Raw genomic sequence first — 26338 nt, 5'->3', positions numbered from 1 at the left:
CAATTCAAACAAAATTTTTTTGCATAACCAAAAATAACCCTACCCAACCTCCTGTCACCCCCACCAAGAAAACCCATAAAAGCACAATTAAAAGGAAAATGAGAAATAAGCCTTAGACACAATAGTAGATGGTGACAGTACAAATTATTGTGGGCTTGATCGGTTCCTCTCATCCGTAGGAAGCATAGAAAACACTAGCTGAGACCTCGATGTATTCCTTATCTCCAATACATAGAAGGCATTTAAACTTAGCATTGCTCCCTAAAATAGCCAGTTTGCCTGAACTGATTGGTAATCAGGCTTCAAAAGTGAAGAACCATGGGGGGTGGGAGGGAGGGGAAAGTGGGTGATGGGCATTGAGGAGGGCACCTGTTGGGATGAGCACTGGGTGTTGTATGGAAACCAATTTGACAATAAATTTCATATAAAAATAAATAAATAAAATTTACTGTTAACGCCCAAAAATAAAATAAATTTTTCAGAAAAAAAAAAAGTGAAGAACTAGGTTTCAAAGCTTGACAATTAAATTCTGTAAGGCGCGCAAACCTCCAGGCTAACCAGATTCCCGCCTCCCAGCCGGTTGTAGCCAGCTCAACAACAGTTTCCCTAAACCCAGAGTCGTGACGTCAGCGCAGGCTTTGGGCCCACCTCTGGGTTCTCTTTGCTTCTGCGCGGCCAAGTAACTGGAGAGTTGAGCTTTTAACCCCGCCCACTGCCCCGGAAGTTAATGCAGAAGCCACACCTCTCTCCTCCGCCAGCAGGGGCGCAGCCATTTTAATTCATATCTGAGTGGGCGGTGGCGATTCGTGTTGGCGGTCTGGCTCCGCTGGGCTGGGGGTAACTTTACTGGCTTGGGTGGCTTTTAGTTTAATTTTTCTTTTCTAGCTTCGCATCGCGGGCCAGTTCTCACTTTCTAATCAGCTGAGGCCATGTCAGGAGACGGAGCCCCGGAGCAGGTGAGGAAAGAGAGTGGTGGGGCCTCGTGGCGACCTCTTCTCTCCACGTCTCTGTTCGTCCGAGTACTCCAGCCATGTTCGCCTGAGGAAGGAATCGGGGTCTAATGAACCCAGAGGACCGGGTACAGAAGAATGGTGGGAATGGGGAGCAAGAGCTGACTGAGATTTGAAGTTATTTTTTGGCTTCTCTGTCTTAGGCGTTAATGTGAACAAATACTTGATGTAGACAATAGCCAGGAAGCTGCTTCGTCCTGTTTAGGTTCGTGGGACTACTCCTGTGGGATGCCTTCCTTTGATAACATTTTGTTTTGATGTTAGGGTGTTTGGGAATTGATTATTTTAACGTGTACTCGCTGTTCTCGAAAAACTTGTCAATGTTTCCTCCTGCCCCACTCCGATATACGCAGAAATAGGTTACCAGTTTGAAAAGTAATTTGAGATGAAACTCATCTGGAGAAATAGTGTCTTGCCAGAGCGAATGAAGAAGGAAGCAGTCTAGGAGTAAGAGCATGGTTATGCAGAGACTTGGGGAATTTTGTGGTTTTCTTTTTGTTTTCTTTGTCCACATTTCATTTTCGGTTTTCAACCGACACATAATGCAGAATTTGATAAATCGGAAATGAGGAGTCTGTTTTGGCCACTGTGAATAAACGCATCTGCTTTAGTACTGGACATAAGTGACATATAAATATTTTAAAATTCAGACATTTAAATAAATGATTTGTTTCTTTTGCTCTTTATTCAGAATTTTGTAGGGTAGTATTTACCTTTTAGTTTGAAAGAGGAAACTGGCATTTTATGAAAGATGTCATTCAATTTGTTTTTCGACTTAAAGTCATGGTATGTTCAGGTAAATAGTTTTTAAAATGGAGGCTAGCTAGCCTGCAGGGTCTCAATTTCCTGAAATTTCCTGTTGCCATGGTAACGAACTACACTTAGGTTTTTGTTTTTTTAAGTCCCCAGCTTAGAAGGTAGAGGCTGTTCTTGGAGGTTAACAGAGATGAGGCAAAATTGCAGTCCCTCTTGAATAGTCTGTATGATTGTAAATTTCATTAGGTCAGGAAAAGCTTCCTAAATTAAATTTTGTGTTTGCTTGTTGACTGATTTCAGTACTGAAATCTTCTGTGCTTGTATTTTGCATGTTGTCAGAATGCCCAAGAATGAAAACTCTCAAAATTATATCAAATCTGTTTATGTATACCTACCATTTTTCTGGGCTAATAGTTTGTCACCTGAAAGTCAAGGAGTGATCTCCTAAGGTTTCATTGAAAATTTCCAGAATTTGTTAATTCTTTCGTTTATCTAAAATTGTAAAGACACTGCAATGTCATGACTTTGAATATTTCAGATATGTGGTGTTTTAAATGGCAGAGGTGGTTAAAACTTACAGAAAAAAAATTAACCCTAAAGTTCTAGTGTGAAGTTTAGTACATAGAGAAAAGTTGAAAGAAAAGTGCAATGAATGCCTGCATTCACCCACAGTCAACAATTGTTAACCATTTGCCATACTTGCTGTATCTCTCCATACATATTTATTTGAAAGTAAGCCAACACATATTTCAGCCTCATATATTTCAGCATTCTTTTATATAAGGACATTGATGCAGTTATGTAACGACCATACCATTTTCTCACCTAAGAAAATTAATAGTAATACTATCATTTCTAAAGCCCAGTCCGTGTTCAAATTTCCCCAGTTGTCCCAAGAATATGTTTTGTAGGGTTTCTTTTCCTTTTTTTAAGGCAGAATCTATCTGGATTTACAGGCATCATTTAGTTAACGTCTCTTGAATAGTCTCCCCCATTTTTCTCCCCAGGGTTATTGTTTGAGGAACCCAGGACAATTTTCTAGTAAAACTTCTAATTTTCTGAGTTGATTTGATTTTTGTGTGTGTTGTTGTTTAACTTTACCCTTCATCTTGTGTTATTTCCTGAAAACTGTGTTTGGTTAGGTCTAAACTGAGAGCTTTGGTAATATTTGGGTTAAATATTTTTGGGTAGAGTAACTTAGAGTGTTATGTTAGAAAGCACTTCATGCTAGGTTGTTCCACTATTAGTGATGGATAGGTTTATTTGGATAGGGTGATGACTGTTGGCTTTCTTCATTGTGAAGGATTATTTTCCCCTTTGCAGTTAGTAATCTGTGGGTTGGTATTGTGTTCCTCAGTAACCTTTTAACTAGTTATTATTTGTCATCGATTGATAATTCTTGAATAAATCAGTTATTATATTGGAGGTGGCAAATGGTGTTTTGAAAATTCTGTTATGTCTTTACTGACTGGCTCATACTTTTCTGTAAAGAAGAAATTTCTTTGTTTTTCTTTATAAAAGAGATCACTATGGATTCATGGGTTTCTCTGTATCTACTGTGTTAAGCAGTGAGGCAGCTGGGTGGCTCACTGGGTTAAGTATCTGGCTCAGGTCATGACCTTGTGGTTCATGAGTTCGAGCCCCACAACAGGCTTGCTGCTGTTAGCGCAGAGCCTGCTTCAGATCCTCAGTCTCCCTCTCTCTGCCTTTCCCTCACATGCACCATTTCTGTCTCTCTCTGTCTCTCTCTCTCTCAAAATAAATATTAAAAGAAAAAAAATAAGCGATAGCTATTTTTCTTTTTGATGCTCAACTTGTCCCAACCTTTATGGTGGCTCCTGTATCTTTCTTTCATCAACCTAAAACACATACTATCTTTTCTTTAAGTTTGTAATGATAACATTTCAAACATGCAAACAAGTAGAATGTTTCTATCATAGAGCTGTAACTGATGACTTAATTTTTTTTCCCCCCATACTTTCACTTACTCTCCCTATCCTCATTGCTTTCAGGCAAATCCCAGAGATTGTACTATTCAACTTTAACTGAAGTGGTAATTAAATGATACCTTCAATAGTGACCTGGTTGACAATACAAATCAACTAGTTTGCTTTAGGTAGGGTGATGACTGCTGGGTTTCTTCCTTGTGAAGGATTATTTTCCCCTTTGCAATTAGTAATTTGTGGGTTGATATTGTGTTCTTCAGTAACCTTTTAACTGGTCAGTGAATATTTATAGGAAAAGAGAGTACCTACAATGATAGACAAGAAAAAGAGACCAAACAAAGCTGAAGATTAGTAAGAAAAAAATCAAAGCCACTCTGAATTGTGCATTTGCTTTAGAAAGATGCCAAGAGATGTGATGGACAAAGAATCTGGCAAGATAGGAGGTGTAGATTTCTTTTACCCTTTTAGCATTGAAGCGCAAAAAAAAGTTTTTTTGAATAAACCTGATACCTTAGTTATTCAAAACTATGCATGGTCATTTCTTTCTTGGTACTGAATCTCTAGATTTCCCTTTGATAGAGGAAAATGACTGTAGACAAGCAAAATCGCTGCTAAGGTTTATTGGTTTTTGTTTCTGGTTTTTTTTTTTTTAGCTCTTGTGAGAAGGTTCCATTTTGCATATAGAGAGCTATTTAAATTACCTTAGCAGTTTTCATGGGTATTCTTGATTACCGTTTTTTGCCAGTTCCGTGGTGACAAAACTTTGTTTGTAAGTCCCCTCCCCCCCTTCCCTAATGAAAACACATCTAGTTCCTGTGTGGAATTATGGCTCTTTTTTTGTCTTGCATATGTTTTTTTTCACTGCTTGCTTCAGTTTTTTATCTCATTCTTTCTTAACTTCATTTTACTTTGTGCACTACCCTTACAGCATTTAGCTATTGTTTAGAGTTCCTCCACTGGGTTTAGGCCTGAGTTGAAGGGGTGGCCTTATTTATTCATCCTTGCATCTAGGAATCTAGGAAATTCTCTTTGATATTTAAAGGTGTTTGATAAATGAATGGATGAATTTTGCAGTTAGGCTCTGTGCAATACAGTACAAATTCTCAAAGAGTTTAATCTTGGGAGGACAGATGGACAAATAATACAGAGTAAAATATTTTGGGTGTAAAAGTGGTGGTTCCTAAAGTTGTGTTAGATAAGAGGATGGAGAGAGATGTTCTCAGCCAGGCCAATTCATATGAACCTTTAAATCCTTAAAATTCTGTTTTTACACTCGTCTTTTAGAAATAAGACACGAGGCACTTGTGTGGCTCAGTGGGTTAAGTGTCTGACTTTGGCTCAGGTCATGATCTCTCACAGTGAGTTTGAGCCCCACGTTGGGGTCTTTGCTGACTGCTCAGAGCCAGGAGCCTGCTTCAGATTCTGTGTCTCCCACTGGCGCTCTGTCTCTCAAAAATAAACGTTAAAAAAAAAAAAATAGAAATAAGACTTCACTTTTAAAACAAGCTATAACCTACCTAGAATTAGGAAGGCCTATAATATAAACAAAATGATCCTCACTTTGGAAAAATTGCATGACTTGAAGAAGCATAATTACCGGTAGTAATTAAAAAGATTAATCCTTGTTTTGCTTTATTAATGAAGGAAGAAAGATGAAATATATACAAGTGTTGAAGCCTGAAACCTTGTTTAGGGCTTTGCTGAGTACCATTAATACTTACCAGTGGTTAAAAGGTAATGCTAGCACCAGGACAATTTCAAAGCCAAAGTGGATGTGGGCGGCAGTTAGGAATAGGGAGGGGGAAAGGCCAGGTATGTGTATTAGATGATACACATCTTGGCCCAATTGTTCTTGGGCCCAATTATTCTTTTCTGTTTTTAACAATCTTTCTGTAATAGTCTTTCTTACTTTCCTCCCTCGTGTTGTGATACTTAGTATAACAGTTTGGGCAGCTAAAATTGAGTTCATCTTTATTAATATTTCGACTGTGTAGAATACTATAGTTGGCAGTCATTGTTCCTAAGTGAGATTGATCTGTATTTACGGAAGTATTGGTTTTCTTTAGAAGTACAACAGAAAGGTGCTGTGTTAAGAAAGATTGCATTCCTTCAACATTAAGAATATAGGCGTTTCGGGGAGTATAGTTTACATCCCAGATAGACTTCCCAGAGTTGCAAAATCTGTGTTCAGATGTTTGTACCTATTAAGTGGACCATTGCCAAACACAATTCTTAGTTTTGAGCTTTTCTACCATTGTCTCTAAATCTTTATTTCTCTTTAGCCAAGACCTTCTGTGAATTTGAGTCTTTTTGTTTTGCTGGACAGTTGGTAATGGTGTGAGAATTGATGTAAAAAGAGATGTGGGGCGCCTGGGTGGCTCAGTCAATTGAGCATCCAACTCTTGATTTCATCTCAGGTCATGATCCCAGGGTCTGTCGAATTGAGCCCTGCATTCATTGGGCTCCATGCTGTGCGTGGTGCCTGCTTGAGATGCTCTCTCTCTCCCTCTGTCAGTCTCCCACACTCTAGCGCATGCACTCTCTCTCTCTCTTTCTCTTTAAAATGTATTTTTAAAAAAAGGAAGGGGAATTTGAGTTAGTAAATTTTTAGATTAGTGGATAGCTTATAATCAGTAAATACTTAAAGCCAGAAGGACAAAACTATTTCTTAATTGATGTTTTTCTAACATTTTACTTAATCTAGAGAATTAATATCTTGGCTACATTTGGTCTAAAGCTACATTTTTTAAATTCTAAAAGACTCAATTTTTTATTTGTAGTTTGCATCTGTTTCCTAGGGAATGAATAAGCAAATTTAATAAGGAAATGTGATATGTGTCATTTGGGCCAATAATCTTTAGCCTACTTTTTCTTAAGTTTTGAATTGTTTACATGTTTCTTAGATTTTTAGTCTTTGGAAGGATTGAAGGGATTATATGCAGGATACCAAAAATCTGGTAGAGTTCCATTGCGCTGGTAAAGGCACACAGGACTAAGCTGGCATTCAGTCCTAACATCACCTGTCACATAAACTGCTTCATTGTCTAGGCGTATGAATCTTCTTGGTTACTACTTGCAGATAGTCTTGCAAAGGGTTACTCTAGTCTATTTTTAATTATAAATAAAGGTTAACTACCAAGGGAGAATTAAGACTTCATATAGATAGTATAGTCCATGCAGCTTTATTATGTTTTAGGAAAAAAATGGAATGACTTAGGTCTGATGCCACTTTATTTTTAAGGAAACAACATTTCGAAAAATGTATTACAGGACATGTAGATTAGATAGTATTTCTCCAAACGGAGTCCATGGTCCATTGAATCATAATTACTTAGGTGCTTTATACAAGTATAGGTACCTACACCCCAATTTCAGACTTAGTATAACAGATTCTGTTAGTGAGGCTGAGAATCTTCATTTGAAACAAGTACCACAGGTGATTTTTATGTAAATGAAAGTTTGCAAACCACTTACTGGTTAAAGATACCTGAACCTTAAAAGTTGTGGGGTTTTTGTTTTGTTTTTAAATTTTTTTTTTTTAACATTTATTTATTTTTGAGACAGAGAGCATGAACAGGGAGGGTCAGAGAAAGAGGGAGACACAGAATCTGAAACAGGCTCCAGGCTCTGAACTGTCAGCACGGAGCCCGACGCGGGGCTCGAACCCACAGACTGTGAGATCATGACCTGAGCCAAAGTCGGACGCTTAACCGACTGACCCACCCAGGCGCCCCTTAAAAGTTGTTTTTGAATACACTCTTGATAAAATAAAAAATTTCTTTTAACATTTATTTATTTTTGAGACAGAGAGAGACAGAGCATGAACGGGGGAGGGGCAGAGAAAGAGGGAGACACAGAATCTGAAGCAGGCTCCAGGCTCTGAGCCATCAGCCCAGAGCCTGACGTGGGGCTCGAACTCGCGGACCGCGAGACCGTCACCTGAGCTGAAGTCGGATGCTTAACCGACTGAGCCACCCAGGCGCCCCAATACACTCTTGATAAAATAAGTGGAGAAAAATATTGCAGATTATTTGAGGATGGTTAGGCTTTTGATACTATTTTACAAAAATTGTCCTCCCTCTACTGTATTTAGCCATTACCCTTATTAGTGGAAAATACTCATTACAGAACTCTATTTGAGACTCATCCTCTAGTTCTGTTGGTCATGGTCAAGAGATATTTACATAGATTTAAATCTTTTTAATTTTACCACCTTCTCCCCGTACTTATGATAATTATCAGTTGGATTAAATTTTCATTGGTCTCCATTTTAATTGAATGTTGGTATGAACTCTAGCATAACACCCTTCCCATTTACCATGAAAATAGCTATTTGAATGAGACCTATCCCCCCTTCCCTTTTTTTCCCCTGTGAAAGTTATATTTCTACTTCCCTGGTGGGAATGGAAGGAAGAAATTAGATTACTTTATTCTTTCAGCCGTTAATCGTGTTTGTCATTTCCCCCCTTCCATCCCCAATTATCCAACCTCCTAAATTAGTTAAGCTGCCATATAGAAACTGGTTTGCAGTTTTAGTAAAGCTTAATTTAGTTTCTCAGAGACTACCAATGATTCAAAAATGGTATTAAAAGTGCTTTTCCCTTTTCCAACTACATACGTAGTCATGTACTTCATAACTGTAGTTACATAGTCATATTTCATCCAAAACAATATATTGCAATAGACTGAAAGCTGAAGCAGATAATGCCTTCTATGCAGCCGGACATTAAAGAATCACAAAAACATAAAACTGCCATTATTTCCACTAATTATTTTTTTGTTTTGGAAAATATTTTTAAATAGTTTTATTTTAAAGTGAATTAACAAATTTTTTCCATTTTAATTTTTAATGATATTGATATAACCCACATGTAAAAATTTTTTCTTTGGATCTTCGATTTTTAAGAATGCAAACTAAGGCTTTACAAAAAGTTTGAGGACCATTGAAAGTGCATGGTGTCTTGTCAAGTTCTCTTTCTCTGGGTTAGCTTCACATGACAAACAAAAGGTTAAGCATGGAAAGTGAAAACAGTCAACAGGAGAACATTTTTGTAAATCTGGTATCTAATAAGGGATTTGTAGCTATAATATACAAAAGACTCTTGCAATTCAACAATAAAAAGATAGCCCAGTTAAAAATGGGCAAAGAATCTGGGTAGGCCGATAAGGCAAATGGGCAATAAGAACATCAAAAAATGCTGAACTTGGTTCACCATCAGAGAAATGTATATCAAAACCACCATGAGTTACCACTTCATACCCAGTAGGATGGTTATAGTCATCAAAAGACAACTGTTGGTGAGGTTGTGGAGAAATTGGAACCCTCATACACTGTTCGTGGGGATGTAAAATGGTTCAGTCACTTTGGAAAACAGTCTTGACAGTTCTTCAAAATGTTAAAAATAGAATTCCCATATAACCTAACAATATTACCTGTAGGAGTGTGTGTGTGTGTATACATATATCTCTAAGAATAACAAAACACAAAATGAACTCTACTCAAAAACTGAAAACAATCCGGGGTACCTGGGTGGCTCAGTTGGTAAAGTGTCTGACCCTTGGTTTTGGTTCAGGTCATGATCTCATGGTTCATGGGATCGAACCCTGCTGTCAGTGCAGAACCTGCTTGGGATTCTCTCTCCTTCTCTCTGCCCTTCACTCATATGGGCTCTTTCAAAATAAATAAACCTAAAAAAATCCTTCTATATTAATTTTTTTAAATGTTTATTTACTTTTGAGAGAGAGAGAAAACGAATGGGGGGAGGGGTAGAGAGAGAGGGAGACAGAATTCAAAGCAGGCTCCAAGCTCTGAGCAGTCAGCACAGAGCCCGAAACAGGGCTCGAACGCACAAACCGCAAGATCATGACCTGAGCTGAATCAGATGCTTAACCGATTGAACCACCCAGGCACCCCCGCAAAATCATTTTTTTTTAACTGGAAACAATCCAGATGGCCATCACTGATAAACAGAATGTGGGATTATCCATACAATGAAATATTTGGCATTAGAGAGGAAAATACTGATACGTGATAAAACACGAACTTTGAAAACACTCAAAATGCAAGTCAGAAACACGTTATGTAATCTCATTCACATGAAATACACGCACATTTATGGAGACTGAAAATAGTTTGGTGGTTGCTTAGGACTAGGGGATTGGGAAATTATAATGACTAATGGGTATGGTTCTTGTTGGGTGATAAAATGTTTTAAAAAACTTATTGTGAATTGTATACATTAAATGAGTGAATCATATATGATTATGTCTCCAAAAAGCCATTGTTAAAGAAAATTTTAAGATTGAACACACAATGGATTTACCCTACCTTCAGACTTTTAGCCAGTTGTAAATTGGTTACTGTTGTAACCAAAGAAAATAAGAGTTGTTAATTTTAGCAGTATGCTACTACTAGAAAAATAGTTCATAGAACAGATGCTAGAGACAGTTCCTGAGTAACATCTTGTCCCTATACAAAAAATATATAAAAAAATATATATAAAAAAAAAATATATCATCTAGTTCATAATTTTTCTGGGTTTTGTACCCATTTGAAATAGTATGTGTTGGTATGTATCTCCGTATACTCCATACAATTGTGTAATTTTTCTGATTTTTAAAATTTTGCAAATCAAAGGAGTTCTCAAAGTTCTGGTATCATTGGTAATGTGCATGCCTTGGGAACTAGTCCATCTTTTGTTCTGCTTATTGGGGTTCCATCCCACTGCCCATTAACATTCTTAAAGAATGGTAATAGGATTGTAGTTTATTCCAAAGGCAAAAGCTGGATTTGTAATAGAGTTTCTTATAGTAATAAATTTTGGGGCCATGTAACTATGGGACAGCTGTTCTTTTGCTACACTAAGCAAGCTGAGTTCTGAACTCATTCCATTACAAGTGAGCACTGGAAACTTGTCCTAAGTTTTCTTAAAGTGACCTATTCCTTTGGGCAAAAGATTTAGGAAATAGTAACACAATTCCATTCCTTGTGGAGGTCCAGTCTCCTTGTGGATAGTAGAAAACTGTTCAATTTTCCTTTGCCGTATGGAAATATGCCCAGGCCAGAGAACAAAAATATTGTGCCATTGGCCACCTAACTGGTTCATGATGATGAATGACTTTTTATTGTAGGAATTAAATGTGGCCCAAAGTACTAGAAGTCCAATGTGCTATCCATTGCGCAAAACTACTAGACTATATTCTTGGCTATTTTCGGTAGCTTTCTTGTTAATTAATATAGTTGATTGAGAATTATCTATGTAAATTATTTTATGAACATTTAACTGCATCCTTGGCAAGAGGAAAATATTTAGGGATGTAACAGTCTGAAAAGAGCTGAGCTATGGTTCTGTTAGATTCTAACTAGACTTTGGGTAGATTCATGTACTTTATATTTCTTGTTATGAAATGGGGTTATTACTTAACAAAGAATGATTAATGTTTTACATTGTAGATGCTCAAAAACTTTTTTACATCTGATCTCCAACATCATTTGCATCGGTTCTTAGTCCATTGTAACCCCATCCCCCAGGTGTCTGGATAGAATTGCAGGGATTCTATGAAGTTGTATGGAAAACTCTTTGTTTTTTACTAACGTCTAACTGAAATTGAGCCTTTCCTTATGAATGTAGGCAAGATACCTTTACATTAGCAGTGTTAGCAACAGCTGTAATTGGACATAAATATTCCAAATATTGTTGCCCTTATCATTAGACTGACTGCTAGATCTTATTTAATGTGTTGTGTCTGTTATTGTGTAAAACTTTGTTTAAAAATATTTCAGTAATCATATTTCAATGTAATTGGTTTCCTTTGAGGTATCTGTTTATTTTGTGTATTTAAGAACATTATTCTTAGAGGGGCGCCTGGCTGGCTCAGTCTGTAGAGGAAACAACTTCTGATGTTGTGCATTCAAGCCCCATGTTGGGTGTAGTACCTCCTTTGGGGGGAAAAAAAAGAACACTTATGAGAAAGAGCCCACAGGCTTCACTAGACTGTTAAGAAAGTTCTGGGGTACTACAAAGGGTTATGAAACCCTCAGAGAGCTGTGGTTTCAACTGAGACTGCACATTAGAACCATCTGGGGAATTTTTTTAAAGTAGTGATTAAAAAAATTTTTTTTAAGTAAAATAAAAGTAGTGATGGTCCAGGCCAGTTCCTAGGGATTCTGATTTAATTGATGTAGATAGTGGGGCTTGAGCATCTTTTTAAAATCCTCTTTCACCCAGGTGGTTCTAATGTGCTGCCAGGCTTGAGAATCACTAAGGGAATGGCTTGTTTCATTTAGCAGGGAGACATTTATGCTTTTTGCTGCAATTTTGGCACTTGAGTATTAGACACTGTTTCCTGAGTTTTCTCTGCTGTTTTACAGATTGTGATATACATTATCTAATTTGGTTGGTTAATTTTCAGATCATGATTTGCCTTCCCATCAGATTGCTTTGAAACCCTAATTGTTAGCGTTGATTTAACTAAAGCTGGTATTGGTTAGTTGTTTTTTACTTGCTGATTTAAAGTACTTGTATCAGGTTTACTTCTTATTTTATCATTAACACTTTATTATAGTTGGTATCTTACAAACTAAGATCCTAGTTTTATTTTATTTTTACGTTTATTTATTTTGAGAGAGAGAGTGAGTCCATGTGAGTGGGGGAGGGGTAGAGAGAGAGAGAATCCCAAGCAGGCTCCCTCTGTCAGCGCATAGCCTGAAGCAAGCTGAAATCAAGAGTTAGGCGCTTAACTGACTGAGTCACCCAGGTGCCCGACTCCTAGTTTTCTTTTAAGATAGTTTTTTAATTTTTTTTTTCAAGAAGTAAATAAATCCTTTGAAAGTAAAAGTCTTTATTTGTTGTATCTCACGTGTCCTGTCAACAATGTCTGGCACATATTAAGCACTGAGCAAATACTTTTAAGGTGAATAGTAAAAATTTAAACAGTAGAAGAGTATATACATTGTAAAGTAAGTGTGTGTGTCTGTCTCTCCCCAGCTCACCTCCAATTTTTTTTTGACGCAGTGTTATGGTAATAGTTCCATGTTACTATCTATAGACTTGTCTTGCTCTGTTCTTTTTAGTGACTGCAAATTCCTATATTTAGCCAGTTGTTGTATACATGATTATTTAAATTACTTCTAGTTTTATGTAACAGCAAACAGCCAAGTACTTGACTCTTTATTTAGTACACATCTTTGGGCATGTGTGCAGCAGAAGTTGCCAGGAGTGGAATTCAGGGTCAGACATTCATGTTAAATTTTGATCAGATTACTTGCCCCTGCCAACAATGTGAGAATGTCTTTTTATATACCCTTGCCAGTGCAATGTTGATTGTAAAACACTTTGGTCTCTGTCTTACGGTTTACATTGGTATTTCTTTTGAGTGTTTAAAGGTCATTGTTAACTTCTCTTTCTGGGAACTGTTTCAGTACTTTGCCCATTTTCTTTCTGAGCTGCTGGTCTTTTATTGACTGTACGTTAATAAATTTAGTACTATGCCAAATAAGTTGGGATGTTTTTTAGGTTAGTCTTTTGACTTTGACTGTAATACTTTTTCATGCACAAATTTACACTGAATTAAGTTTACTCTTCAAAGGCTTCTAAAAAGCTTTTTCTTTTTTTTTTTTTTTGACATTCATTTTTGAGAGAGAGAGAGAGCGCGCGCGAGCAAGCATGAGCAGGGGAGGGGCAGAGGGAGAGGGAGACACAGAATCCGCAGCAGGCTCTAGGCTCTGAGCTGTCAGCACATAGCCCCATGTGGGGCTCAACCTCAAGAGATTCAAGAACCCGAGATCATGATCTGAGCCGAAGTCAGACACTCGACTGACTGAGCCACCCAGGCGCCCCGGAAAAGTTTTTTCTATGCACAGATACATTTCAGTTATTTTTTCCTCTAGTTCTTTTTTTGTTGTGTTTAAATCTTTGATCTATCTGAAATTTACTTTGGTAGAAAGGATAAAATAGTAATTCAGCTTTATTTTGATAAAGTTGACTGCAGTTATTCTAACACTGTACATTAAATAATCTACCATTCTGATTTAAAATATCACCTTTATTTGTTCATTTTCCATATATCATTCTCTTTCTTAATCATCTTGAACCAGTGATTGGTTTGTCACCATTACCAAACTTGCCTTGTCATTTTGTGTTATAACATATGGTTGGAGCCAGTAGTCCTCTTCATTAAATTTTTCCAGTTTTAGCTTCTTAAGCTGGCCTGCTTACGAAGCTCTTGTATATTAGTAAAACATCATAATTTTGATATAAATTTACATTAATCTTTTAAAACATGTTTTTCTTTCTAAATAATTTATTCCAAAGAAGAGAGTATTATTTCTCCTTGGTAATTTTGTTTTCTAAACTCATAATTTAAAGTGTTTTTTCCCAACTGGAGTTTTGACAGTAATTTTCTATGAGATATTAATTGCCACTGAAGAAAGGAAAAAAAGAAAGCTCTTAGCGGCGGTGTTTCCCTGTCTATCTCGAACATTATTGTGTATTGCCATATTACAGATTTCAAGAAGTCCTGCAAAAAGACAAAACTTTTACAGGTTAACATGTATCTGACTTATTTGAATATCAGTTTCTTTTTGTGGTACATAGTAGTATTCTGAACAACAATTTGAGAAGTAGTTGTATTTTTGCCTCAGGTGCTAGCTACTATTTTAGGCATTAATTTTTTTAAGATTATATTTCTATAATAAAAATAAAACTACCACCCATCACCCACACATTACCACTAGACATTTTAGTACAGTCTTATAAATCTCTTACTGCAAGTTTCTTTTATAGTTTTAGTGATGCTGTATAAATCATTTGTGAGTCCTGTTTTTAAAATCTTTACATCAAAATAAAATTTCCAGGGGCACCTGGGTGACTCAGTTGGTTGAATGCCTGCTCCTTGATTTTGACTCATATCGTGATCCCAGGGGCATGGATTGAGCCTTGTATCAGGCTCCATGCTGAATGTGGAACCTGCTTAAGATTCTCTTTCTCCCTCTCTCCTTCTCCCTCCTCCCCCGCTCTGCCCTTCCATCTCTCTGTCTCTGTCTCTCAAATAAAAAAATAAAATTTCCATGTCATTTCATGCTTTTCCTTTTTGTGGCTCAGGATGAATGCTCTATAGCAGTGTTTCTCAAAGTTGGTCCACAGACCCCAGGGATTCCTAAGACTTTCAGAGGTTCATTCTGTGAGTTTGTACTGTTCCATAATAAATCTAAGATGTTTTTGCCTTATCACTCTTAATCTCTCATGAGAGTACAGTGGAATTTTTACATGTGCTATCACAACAGATAGAATGCAGAAGCAGATATAAAAATCCAGCTACATTTAAAACAATTGGACATTAAGCAGATTTGAAAATACATAATACAAGGGTATTGACTGAATTTTTAAATTTATTTTTCTTAAAAGTATTTGTTAACATGCAAATAATTTTATTATTTGTACGTGAATAAATATTTAACATTTTTCCATTTTAATTTCTAATATAGTAAATATTGAAATAATCACATAAACGAAAAGCTCTTTGGCATACCAAGTAATTTTTAAGGGTATAAAAGGTCCGTCTTAAGACCACAGAGTTTGAGAATGGCTGCTGTGTAATATTTGATGTGAAAAATGGGTTTAAATTTTAAAATGTTTTTTAGACCACAGAGTTTGAGAACGGCTGCTCTGTAATATTTAATGTGAAAAATGGGTTTAAATTTTAAAATGTTTTTTAAAACTATGTGATCATTAGATTTTGTTTTTATGCAGGTGACTTATGATAGCATAATATAGATTATAGAAAATGCAGGCCTTTTTTGTAAGAGGACATTTTTATGCTTTTATATTAGAGACTGATAATCTTGTGCTTGGATTAATTTAGGCATGAAATTTTTAAAACAGTAACATCAGTTTGTTATTTTTCTTTCCTCCAGGCAGCTGAGTATGTCCCAGAGAAGGTGAAGAAAGCTGAAAAGAAATTAGAAGAGAATCCATATGACCTTGACGCTTGGAGCATTCTCATTCGAGAGGCACAGGTTTAGTGATATAGGATTACATTTCCTTCTCTATGGGTCCAATCACACTACTTGGTTCTGCAGTAAATAATATTTTCATAATCCTAACATTGTAAATGCTGTTTATTGGTTTTCAATTTTAGAATCAACCTATAGACAAAGCACGGAAGACTTATGAACGCCTTGTTGCCCAGTTCCCCAGTTCTGGCAGATTCTGGAAACTATACATTGAAGCAGAGGTTAATATTTTATTTTATTTTTTCTTATATAGCATCTGATGGGAATTGCAGCATACACTAGTGTGATAGAAAACAAGTTAGGAACATAGATAGCACAACTAGGACAAGGAGGATTTAAATGTCTCTTGCCTTTATTTTGTAAAATAGGTATGAAGGAGTAATTAAAGTGAATTTTTGAAATTTGGGTCTTTACAAGCTGATGATTGTTGCATTTTGGAGTTGCAACAACATTAAAACAGTTTCAATGGTATTGGAGTGCTTTAGCCTTTTATTTACTTGTCATGTGTCAATTTATTGCCTCCTGTGTCATTTATTTAGAACTCATTTTTCTTTTTATTCCTACTTACAAACTAATATGAATGGTACTATGAGAAAATATGGAAATGTTAACTTAGTTTTATAGGGTATATTGAGTGGTGAAACATGTAGGTGAAAAATTGTTTCAGGTTTTAATTTTGTGAAAATGCATGGTTTGTCAATAAATGTAAGCACTTCAGTAATTTAAAGTTTTTTAAGGGGATAAAGTTTCCATTATTTGGGAATAAGCTAATGTGATTCAAATTTGTGTAATCATAATTCACCCAGTGATACTTTTTTTTTTTTTCCTTGCTTTCTAACTGTCTTGAAATTTTAAGTCAGGCATGTTTATTTTAAAGAGTAAGGGCCTCATTCTTGATTATGATTAGAAGGGAAATGTTCATTTTTGACAACTGAGGTTAGCAGTCAAGATGATAATAAAGCATTAATGTATCGATAACAATAGCACCAAGTAATCATCTTTCAGATTATAAATTAATGGGATGGAAGGGGTGAGATGGGAATAATTGATATCCACATTATGCTGAAAATTCTATCCATTTCTTTTTATAATTTATAATACTAAGAAGTATTCTTATTTTGAATGTTATAAATTCTCAACATAATCAAATACACTGCAGCCTCATCTTAACGTTCTCCATGATAACTGAAATTTGATGATCTATGGGTCTGTTTTGGACCTGTTTAAAGGGCTTTAGTCATCAGCAGTACTAAACAGTTTAACACGACACAGTGTCACCTGTGATGTGTTCCTCATAATGGACCCAACCAATAGCCAGTTTAAATTGAGGCTACAGTGTACTTACTGTATTTGTGCTATGGTTTATAGTATATTACTTTGGGGTGAGGGGAGATTACTGGACAATAACAGGAACATTGTGTGTGTGTATTAAATTTTTTGTGTGTGGTTGTGTATGTGGTATGTGTGTTTGTATGTGTGAGAGAGATTGTACCTTACATGGAGTTTGGTTGTGGATTTGGCCCAAGACTTTAAGGTTTCATCAGTTACCCTTTGGGACCATTTCTTTCCTTAATATATTTAATCATCAGAGTAGACTGACATGGAATTCACCAGGTGAGTGAATAGGCCTGTCTGAAGTGTGCTGAACCCAGTGCTGCTTTGTAATACTCATTAAATCAAGGAACCGTGGATCACCTGTACTTGGTCTACATTTCGGTTTGATTTTACAAACACATTAACTTATATGCAAACTCATCAGACATGAACATAATTGATGCATAGTAGTTTTTATATAATGAAGTAGTACTTTAGTTTTAGAAAGTTCTCAAATATTCAGGTATTTGTGCATTTTATTATAAGTTAAACTGAAACTGGCAGATACTCCATTCCTAACTAAAGATATGAAATGCATTATAAAAAAGAATTCTAAGACGGACCACATGTTCTTTCAAGGCTGAAATTGTTTAAATAATAGGCTCATTTCATTTAATATTTCAGAGCTGCTAGCAGTTGCCCGATTTATTTAATTGGTAAGATTTGCAGTTATTTCACACACATACACACACATAAATATGAATGTATGTATAAAACATCTTTTGAGAAAAAATGGTAAAGAATATATATATATATATGTGTGTTTTGTAAAATTTACATTTTTGGTTTAGGAATTAAAATGTTAAAATTGCTGATTTAGAAATGCATACCCGGAGCTGTGTTTTTCTCTTTTCCTGATTTGCTCTTTATTTTTTTATTTTCACATTTTGTACTTTGTTTAGCCTGTAAGAGGCTAAAGTTTTCTTTGGTCATTTCACCCAGTGTGGCCTTTAATATTTCTGGAGGAGACACATAACCTCTTTATAATACATTAAAATCTGAAGTAATAATTAGAATGTCTTTAAAGGTAATACTAACAGTGTTTACATAACATTTTGTATGCACTCTCAAGAAAATAAAGTTTTTTTAATACATTTGTTGTAACTCAGTACTTCATGGCGGGAAAATTATGTTTTGTTTATTTATGGTCAGTTAAACCAATGTGTGTGAGTCCAAATACATTTAGTACTTTTCTAATGAAAATACATACATCATTAATAACAACAGATAATTTGCTTCCCCAGAGAAAGTTGTAAGTCCTACTAAGAACAAGTAGCAAAAATGAGTTTTTCGGTTTTGGGGTTTTTTGTTTTTTTTGTTTTTTTGCTTTTAAATTTGAAACATAAGTTGCAAATGAGAGCATAATATAAATAATTTTTAGGAAAGGAGTTAGTGACACTAATCTGATATTTTCAGTATTTGCAAGTATATCAGCTTTTCTCATATCAGTGGCATTTATAATACCTAGCTACTTGTGTAAAATTTGAGCTTTATTGAACTATCATCCTTAATTCATTACCCACTTTTAATTTTTTGCTAAAGCATAGAAATTGTTGGATATAAAATTCTCTTGTTCTAATGAAAGGGCACTTAGAACCAATATCTGTGTATTTGTTATAATTATATAATTTCAAAATTAAGCCAGATTACTTTAGTGTTGTACATATTAATTCTATAGAAACACCAGAGTTAAGTGGGATACCCAGTCAAAGCCTCAGTGCTCTGTAAATACCCACTTTTTAGGGTGGTTAAAAGGGTTACTAAGTATCACAAAACTGCGAAAATTTATGGTTTTGCCATATTCTTTAAGTTGTTTTTCCCTTTGTGGTTTGTGTAGCTATTCATAATAGCTAGGTAATCAGTGTGACAGCACATAAGCTACAATATTTTACTGTTAGGAGTAATTTGTTTTGAATTAGGCCACATTCATAAGAAATTTTTCTACAAAAGGATGATGGTTTTTATTGGTAGCTGAAGGAGAAATGAAGAAGGTAATGCTGCTGGTAATAGCAACAATGTATCTTGCTATCTGTGAAAGCTGTAATTCTTTAATAAAAGTATATAGAGAATTGATGGCTTTTTATTTTAAAAGATTTTAAAAACATGAATCCTTATTAAAATGGGTTGTAAAGTATACATTTCAGTTTTTCAAAATAACCTTTCTACTTGGGAAAAATGACTCTTAAAAAATACCTTTCTTCTTGGAAAATGGAAGTGAACTCAGGATGGAACATGAATGACCTAAATTGAAATAAACTTCTCCACTGTCGATACTGTTTTAATATCTCTAAGTAGCAGTTCAAACTACTGTTGTTATAATGTTTTGTATATTTTGAGCAATGTGATTTTTTAAATGCAGATAAAATTATTGCATTATCATATAAATTATTTCTTTTCTATACTTCAACTTGCAGTCTCTTTTTAAAAACATCTGTACTCTTTTCTTATAGATCTGCTCTTTTCCTGTTTGTAATAAATGTTGGTCCATGTCTGTGTGATTATTCAGATTGTACTCTAAAATGCAACATGCTCTTTAATCTATAGTTTCTTAAATGCATGTATAAATGTAGTGTAGGGGTATAAAAGAAAACAGGACTGATTTGCAAACACAGAACTGAGTAATCAGATATCTGAAAGTGCTTTGAATAATTACATACTATTTTTTAAACCAAATGAAATATTTGTGTGTTTATTATTGTAAGTAGTAAACTTCTATTTCAGGTTTTACTGAAATACCGTATTCTGTCCATATCCCTTCCATTATTGTAGCATAGATGTTTAGGTTTTGTCAGTGATACTAACTTGATCTATACATTTTTTTTCCTTGAGGCCTTTTCTCTTCACCCAGGCATTGTATAATAAAACTATTTTGCAAAAGGACATAGCTAATTTAGATAAAATTTCTTTTTAAAAAAATCTTATTTTCTATTCTTTGTCTTTAGATAATTTAGTATTTTATGTGAAATGTGATTTATTTTCAAGCAAAACCTTGTACTAATCAGCCTAATTGCCTGTATATTTATATTTTTCCACTTTATAAAGGAAAATTATAATCTTTGCAGTCACTGATACACAAATTAAAAAAATAATGGTCCTCTTTTTTCCTTTGCGAAGACTCAGATTTTTAAGATAGCTTCTTCATATTCTACTTCATCGCGTGTAATAAGATTTATGGTATATTCTGAAAATGTGGAAAAGGCATCTCTGACCAGATTTTAATAAAAAAGTACACACGTTCTCAAATTTATTATGGAACAAAAAGGGCTATTTGATCATGTAGTTTTAAGTTTTCCCTGTGGGTAATGCTCTAGCCTAAGTTTCTTGGGCATTTATGGAATAACAATACTTAATATATAATACCTAATATTTAGTGGGTTTTTGGTTTTTTTTTTTTTTTTTTTTTTTTTTTTTGTTGTTTTTTTTTTTTAACCATGGGGCATTGTAATCAGTAAGGTCTTAGGGGATTATTTTGGTATATGACCCACTTCCCCTATTCTGGGAGGTATTAGTTATGCTCCAATATGGCATCCATGAATAAACACAAACACATAAGCCCTTCATAACATTATGAAGTGAAACCTCCATACTGGAAATAATCTTAACAGAAAAGCCTTTTGAGGGTGCTCTGCATTTTTGGTTCTAACTTGAGCATAAAGGAACCAGGTGGCAATTAATTGACTTTCTCTTTAAAAAACAAAGAAATCTTAAAGTCTAAGGCTCAGTTTTTTTCTAATGGGTTCATTGTTTTTTATTTTGTTTAGTGTGTTCTTTCTACTTGCAAACAGCTGTTCCTTTTTGAATGAGTCTGATTCAAGGCACTTCCAAGAAATGAAGATGTCTAAAATATACTGATGATGTCTATTAAAAGCTGTATTTCGAGATGTGGACAAGAATGCATTTTTCTTCCTGTAAATAATTTTCTTTTGAACTAATTTTTATTACTAAACGGTTTTGCTCTCAGCAACTTTGGAGTGGAAAACAGTTGGTTAATATGGTGGTGTAGTGGTTAATATGATGGTGTGGTACATTGAAGTCTATAAATTTTTTCCCCCACATATTCAGAATCCACAGCAGTTCCAACAAAATTGTGAATATTTGCTTTGAATACAACTTGTTGAGAAACTAAACGGCTTTTCTAAGGCTCAGGGAAGCATAACATGGGGTAAGTTTTACCATTTTGTATGCTAGGAGACCCCTCCCCCCAAAAGAAAAATTTTCCATTTGGTAATGTTAAGTGATAGTTCTAAAAACAAAAATCTAATGTCAAAGACAGGATTGACATGTGGTTTTGGAATAATACTTCAAAATGTAATAAGGCCAGTATAACTGTCCCAAAAGCTATTTTTAAGCTTTCTAGTACATTTATTTATGTGATACTGCATTATGACATTTTTTTAAATACAAAATTTTAGCTCTAGCATATACAGATAACATTATTGTAAGTCTTTGTCTACATATTTCTATATGGGAAAGTCTTTTTTCTCTTCTGGTTGTCTGGAGATATAAATGACCTATAACACTGTATAAGTTTAAGGTGTGCAATATATCAATTTGATAAATGTATGTACTGTGAAATGATACCCACAATGTTTAGTTAACATCCATCACCTCACACAGTGATAAGGAAAAAGGTCTTTTATGGTGACATTTTCTTTTAACTTTTTCATGTTGAATTTTAATGTTTATTTATTTTTGAGAGAGAGACACAGAGCATGAGTGGAGGAGGGCCAGAGAGAGGGAGACACAGAATCTGAAGCAGGCTCCAGGCTCTGAGCTATCAGCACGGAGCCCGATGTGGGGCTGGAACTTACAAACCATGAGATCATGACCTGAGTCAAAGTCGGATGCTCAACCGACTGAGCCACCCAGGTGCCCCTTTCATGTTGAATTTTAAGAAAAAAGGAGTGTTGAGCATTTTGCCATGATGGTTTCCTTGAAATTCAACAACTGAATATACAAGTATTGTATATTTATTTTTTTAAGTATTATTTTGAGAGTATGAGTAGGGGAGGAGTCGAGACAGGGAAAGAGAATCCCAAGCAGGCCCTACACTGTCAACGCAGAGCCCAACATAGGGCTTGAACTCAATGAACCATGAGATCATGACCTGAGCTAAAATCAAGAGTTAGATGCTTAAATGACTGAGCCACCCAGGCACCCCTCCTAGTGCTGTATATTTAAACCCAAAGAGGACCTTAAGTTTAATTTTTTTTTTTTTTTTTTTTTTTTTGGTTTAGTTTGAGAGAGAGCACAAGTGGGTTGGGGGCAGAGAGAGAGGGAGACAGAGAATCCTAAGCAGGCTCTGCACTGTAAGTGCAGAGTCCAGAGTGGGGCTCAAACTCACAACCATGAGATCATGGCCTGAGCTGACACCCAAGAGTTGGACACTTAACTGACTGAGCCACCTAGGCGCCCCAAGGATATTAAGTTTGAATCTGAAATTCAGAGTGGGAAGGTGAATTAATTTAGCCACTTCATATGTGAGTGACATAAAGCAAGATATTATCCCTTAGAATCAAAGTTTAAATTTTTCTTTAATGTTTAGTTTTGAGAGAGAGGAAGACACAGAATCCGAAGCAGCCTCCAGGCTCTGAGCTGTCAGCACAGAGCCCAACGCAGGGCTCAAAACCACACAGACCGCAAGATCATGACCTGAGGTGAAGTCAGGCCCCCCCCCTTTTTTTAATTTTTTAATTTATGTTTTTAATTTTTATTTTTTTTTACCTTAGAATCAAAGTTTAGAAACTATAGTGCTATGGGATCACCTGGGAAGCTTTTAAAACCTGCAAGCTTGGCAATTAGCATACCATTATTGCTGACTACATCTCCGCAGAATGGGCACATGGAAACTTAACTGTTCGGTGTTTCTGGCAACTAGTTTTGGAGTTGAGGCTTTAAAAGACAATAAAGGAGTCTTGCTGCTGTGAGTATATTTCATATCTCACAGAATACTACCTTTATTTGCCTGGATTATGAAGTTATTAGTCTCCTGGCTTTTTTGACTACACTGTGATAGATCACTCAATATAGAATCAATCTAGAAGTAATCTTAGAAGCATGCATTGTGTGCTTAGTAGTATTCCTAACAGTGTGGTGACTGTTTATTAGATCTGCAATCAGGATAATGGTAGTGTTATTGAACATTGACAGTTTTTTAGTTGCTGACTTAATTCCTGGGTTTGAAACCCAATTTTCTAGCCCTGGAAACTTAAAAAAAAAACAATAATTACTTAAGTAGCAGCAAATAAGAGCGTCATGTATTCAGGAAGGACCACTTAAACTGGAAAATATGGCTTAAAATTACTGCAGCTTTTTTTGATAACTAACCCTTAAATCCTTTTATTTTAAATGTTTATTTTTGAGACGGAGAGAAGAGTGTGAGCTGGGGAGGGGCAGAGAGAGAGGGAGACCGAGGACCCCAAATGGGCTCTGTGCTGACAGCAGAGAGCCCAGTGCAGGGCTTCAGCTCAAGATCTGTGAGATTGTCACCTGAGCCAAACTCATGCTTGCCTGACTGAGCCACCCAGGTGCCCCACCCTTAACTCTTGAGAGAGTCTTTAAACATGAATACCACATCTTCTTTTCAGATTATTAGCTAACCATCCATTCATTTAGTTAGTGCCTGAATATATGTAAGTTCTATTCATTCTTTTGGAAGATGGGAGATGATGGAGTGTTTTAACAAAGAACCAGTCATTATTCCTAGCTATTTCTGTAGTCAGGTTTCTGAATTTTTCACCCCACAGAGGAGTGCAGTGTTTCTCAACCATTTTTAACTCTTGTTTCCTTATTTAAAAAAAAATTTCTCCCTTAGTGTGTTTTGATAGCTTTTAAATCAAATACGGCTTTTAACAAATGGTGATTTTAGTATTTCTGGTTGATACCTGTCCTTAGGAGAGTTGACTTATTTTCATCTGATAGTTGAGAATTTTGGCAGCAGTGATATTCGTAGAAGAACTGGAGTAGTATATCTAAATTTCATAAAACTTAAATGTCAAAAATAACATTACCTTAATGAAATCCCTTGTGAAAATGTACACTGTCATAGGAGGGAGCTTACAAGTATTGGGGGAGATTGTCAACAAAAAACTTTGTTTCCTGCACTGTACATTTATGGCAGCGGGGCGGGGGGGGTGGGGGCAGGAATTGTAGAGGAAGAGAATCCTAAACAGGTTCCATACTTACAGGACAAAGCCTGATGCGGGGCTTGAACCCACGAACCATGAGATAATGGGGTCCAGATGCTTAACTGAGCCACCTAAGCACCCCAATTTTATGTTTTAAAGCTTTGTTTATTTAATTTCTGTACCCAACGTGGGGCTTGAACTAATGACTCCAAGATCAAGAGTCGTATGCTCTCCTGACTGAGCCAGCCATCTGCCCCTATACATTTAATCCCCTCATCTACCATTATTATTACTATTATTAATCCTTTAACTTGTTTAATGAGTGAATTTTTGAGGTTTTGTGGTTCTCTTAATTAGGATATGTTAGTAGGTGAGAAATGCTTAAAACATCACTATTTAGATTATTTAGAGTTGAAGATTCAGATTGTATGCCAACCACTGGGGACCACATGGTTTATGATCTGCTTTGTTATGGGTTGAATAGCAAGTTAGAGCTTTTATGGGTAATAAACTGACATTTTTGCATTTTTAAAAAATGTTTTAAACTTAGAGTTGCAAGAACAATGCAAAGAATTTATATATGCTTTACCCTGATTGCCCAGCTTTTAAGATTTCACATACTCTTTATCAATTCTATATTTTCTTGAACCATAGGAGATTGGATTGCATACATCACAACCTTTATACTTTGGTGTATTTTTTTTCCATTTAATTTTTTTATTATTTTAATTTAAATTTTAGTTTAACATACAGTTTCAGTGTATTTTCAGTGTATTATAGCAGTTTTCTTCTAAATTAGTATCTAATCCAAAGTTGTACATAGTTGCCATTCCTCTTTAGCCTCCTTTGATGTTGAACAGTTCCTCAGCTTTAAGTTTGATATTTCCTCATTCAGGAAATACACATATTAGCTGAAAAGCTGCAAATGATGTGTGTGTTCTCACTCTCTCATCCAGAGGCACATGATGTTTATTTACCCCTTATTGGTGATGTCATTGGTGCCCATTTTCTCCACTGTGTAGTCACTATTACTGCTTTCATAATTAATAAAATAGGAGATACTTTGCAACTGTAAAAATCCTATTTCTCATTAAACAGTTACCCACTTCATTTTGAAATTGTTAACAATTCTTGCAGGAATCATTGATTTTTTTTGACATTACCTAGTTTTTTTGGTATATTTATCGTTGAGTGTTGTAAATATGTACTCTATATTGATGACTCAAACTTCAAGCCTTTTTGTATTTGAAAACTACTGGAAAGTAGTAGCTTTTCTTTCCTTCCACATTTTAAACAGGTTAGTAGTAAAGGTTGTTAGAAAGGTGATGATTTATACGATTTCGGTGGTTTATGATAGGAGCAAGTTTTCCAGATCGTATACTCTATTAGTAATGCCTTTAAATTCTATCATAAATCACATAGGGGAAAGATAACATTTCCTTGACTCATTAGGTTTATAGAAACTTAACTAGTTTTATATTTTTATAAGAACTGCTGGAGGCCATAGGAAATGAGTATCTTTTATTGATTTATTAGCTGGCCAAATGGCAAATTATTTCAAATAATTTTATATTTAAAAAAAATTATTAGGTCTTTGGCTTTAAAACAGGTTGGAAAGTAAGGGGGAAAATCATCCAGATAAATACTGTATTTGCAAATGCTGTATCTTTAAAGTACTTAAATAATTTCGTTGCTGCCTGAGGCACAAATTAGAAAGTTACCACTTTAAAGGAAATAATTTCTCTACTAGCAATTAAAGATTGCTTACACCATGATAGTGGTATTTTCCTAAAAGCAGGCTGTTTGATTAAATTTGAATTTCCTGAGTTAATAGATTTATAATTAAAGAACAGACATTCCAAGTCCAAAGAATTTATTTATATAAGTGTCTGTGATATCCTTTTAATAGCGGAAAGGGGGTTATTTGCCATGTGTCTCAACAGCAGAATTCTTTTACTGCAGCAGTAGCATCAGTTTTTGATTAGTGCAGAAAAGATATATTTGAAGAATTGGTAGTTTCTTGAAAGAAATGCAGGAAATCTGCAGATTATAAAGGGTAGTATGGAGGAATAGGAATGGCCCAGGATTTGAAATCTGGTGACCTAGGATTTT

At 35.3% G+C, this 26338-nt stretch overlaps 1 protein-coding gene across 1 annotated transcript in view; it reads left to right on the top strand.

Moving 5' to 3' along the window:
* Positions 1 to 667: 667 nt before the first annotated feature.
* The window catches only part of CSTF3 (cleavage stimulation factor subunit 3), a 72354-nt gene continuing 46683 nt past the window's right edge, over positions 668 to 26338 (top strand). Inside the window, exons 1-3 of the mRNA XM_042906536.1 lie at positions 668 to 956; positions 15627 to 15728; positions 15851 to 15946. Of these exons, the coding sequence (XP_042762470.1) occupies positions 930 to 956; positions 15627 to 15728; positions 15851 to 15946 (225 nt within the window). The 5' untranslated portion in view covers positions 668 to 929. The remainder of the gene's footprint in view (positions 957 to 15626; positions 15729 to 15850; positions 15947 to 26338) is intronic.

Source organism: Panthera leo, chromosome D1 (assembly GCF_018350215.1).
Source record: "Panthera leo isolate Ple1 chromosome D1, P.leo_Ple1_pat1.1, whole genome shotgun sequence".
In the NCBI taxonomy this organism is placed as follows: Eukaryota; Metazoa; Chordata; class Mammalia; order Carnivora; family Felidae; genus Panthera; species Panthera leo.
The sequence above is the reverse complement of the archived record's forward strand: the minus strand, read 5'-3'. Positions and strand labels throughout refer to the sequence as shown.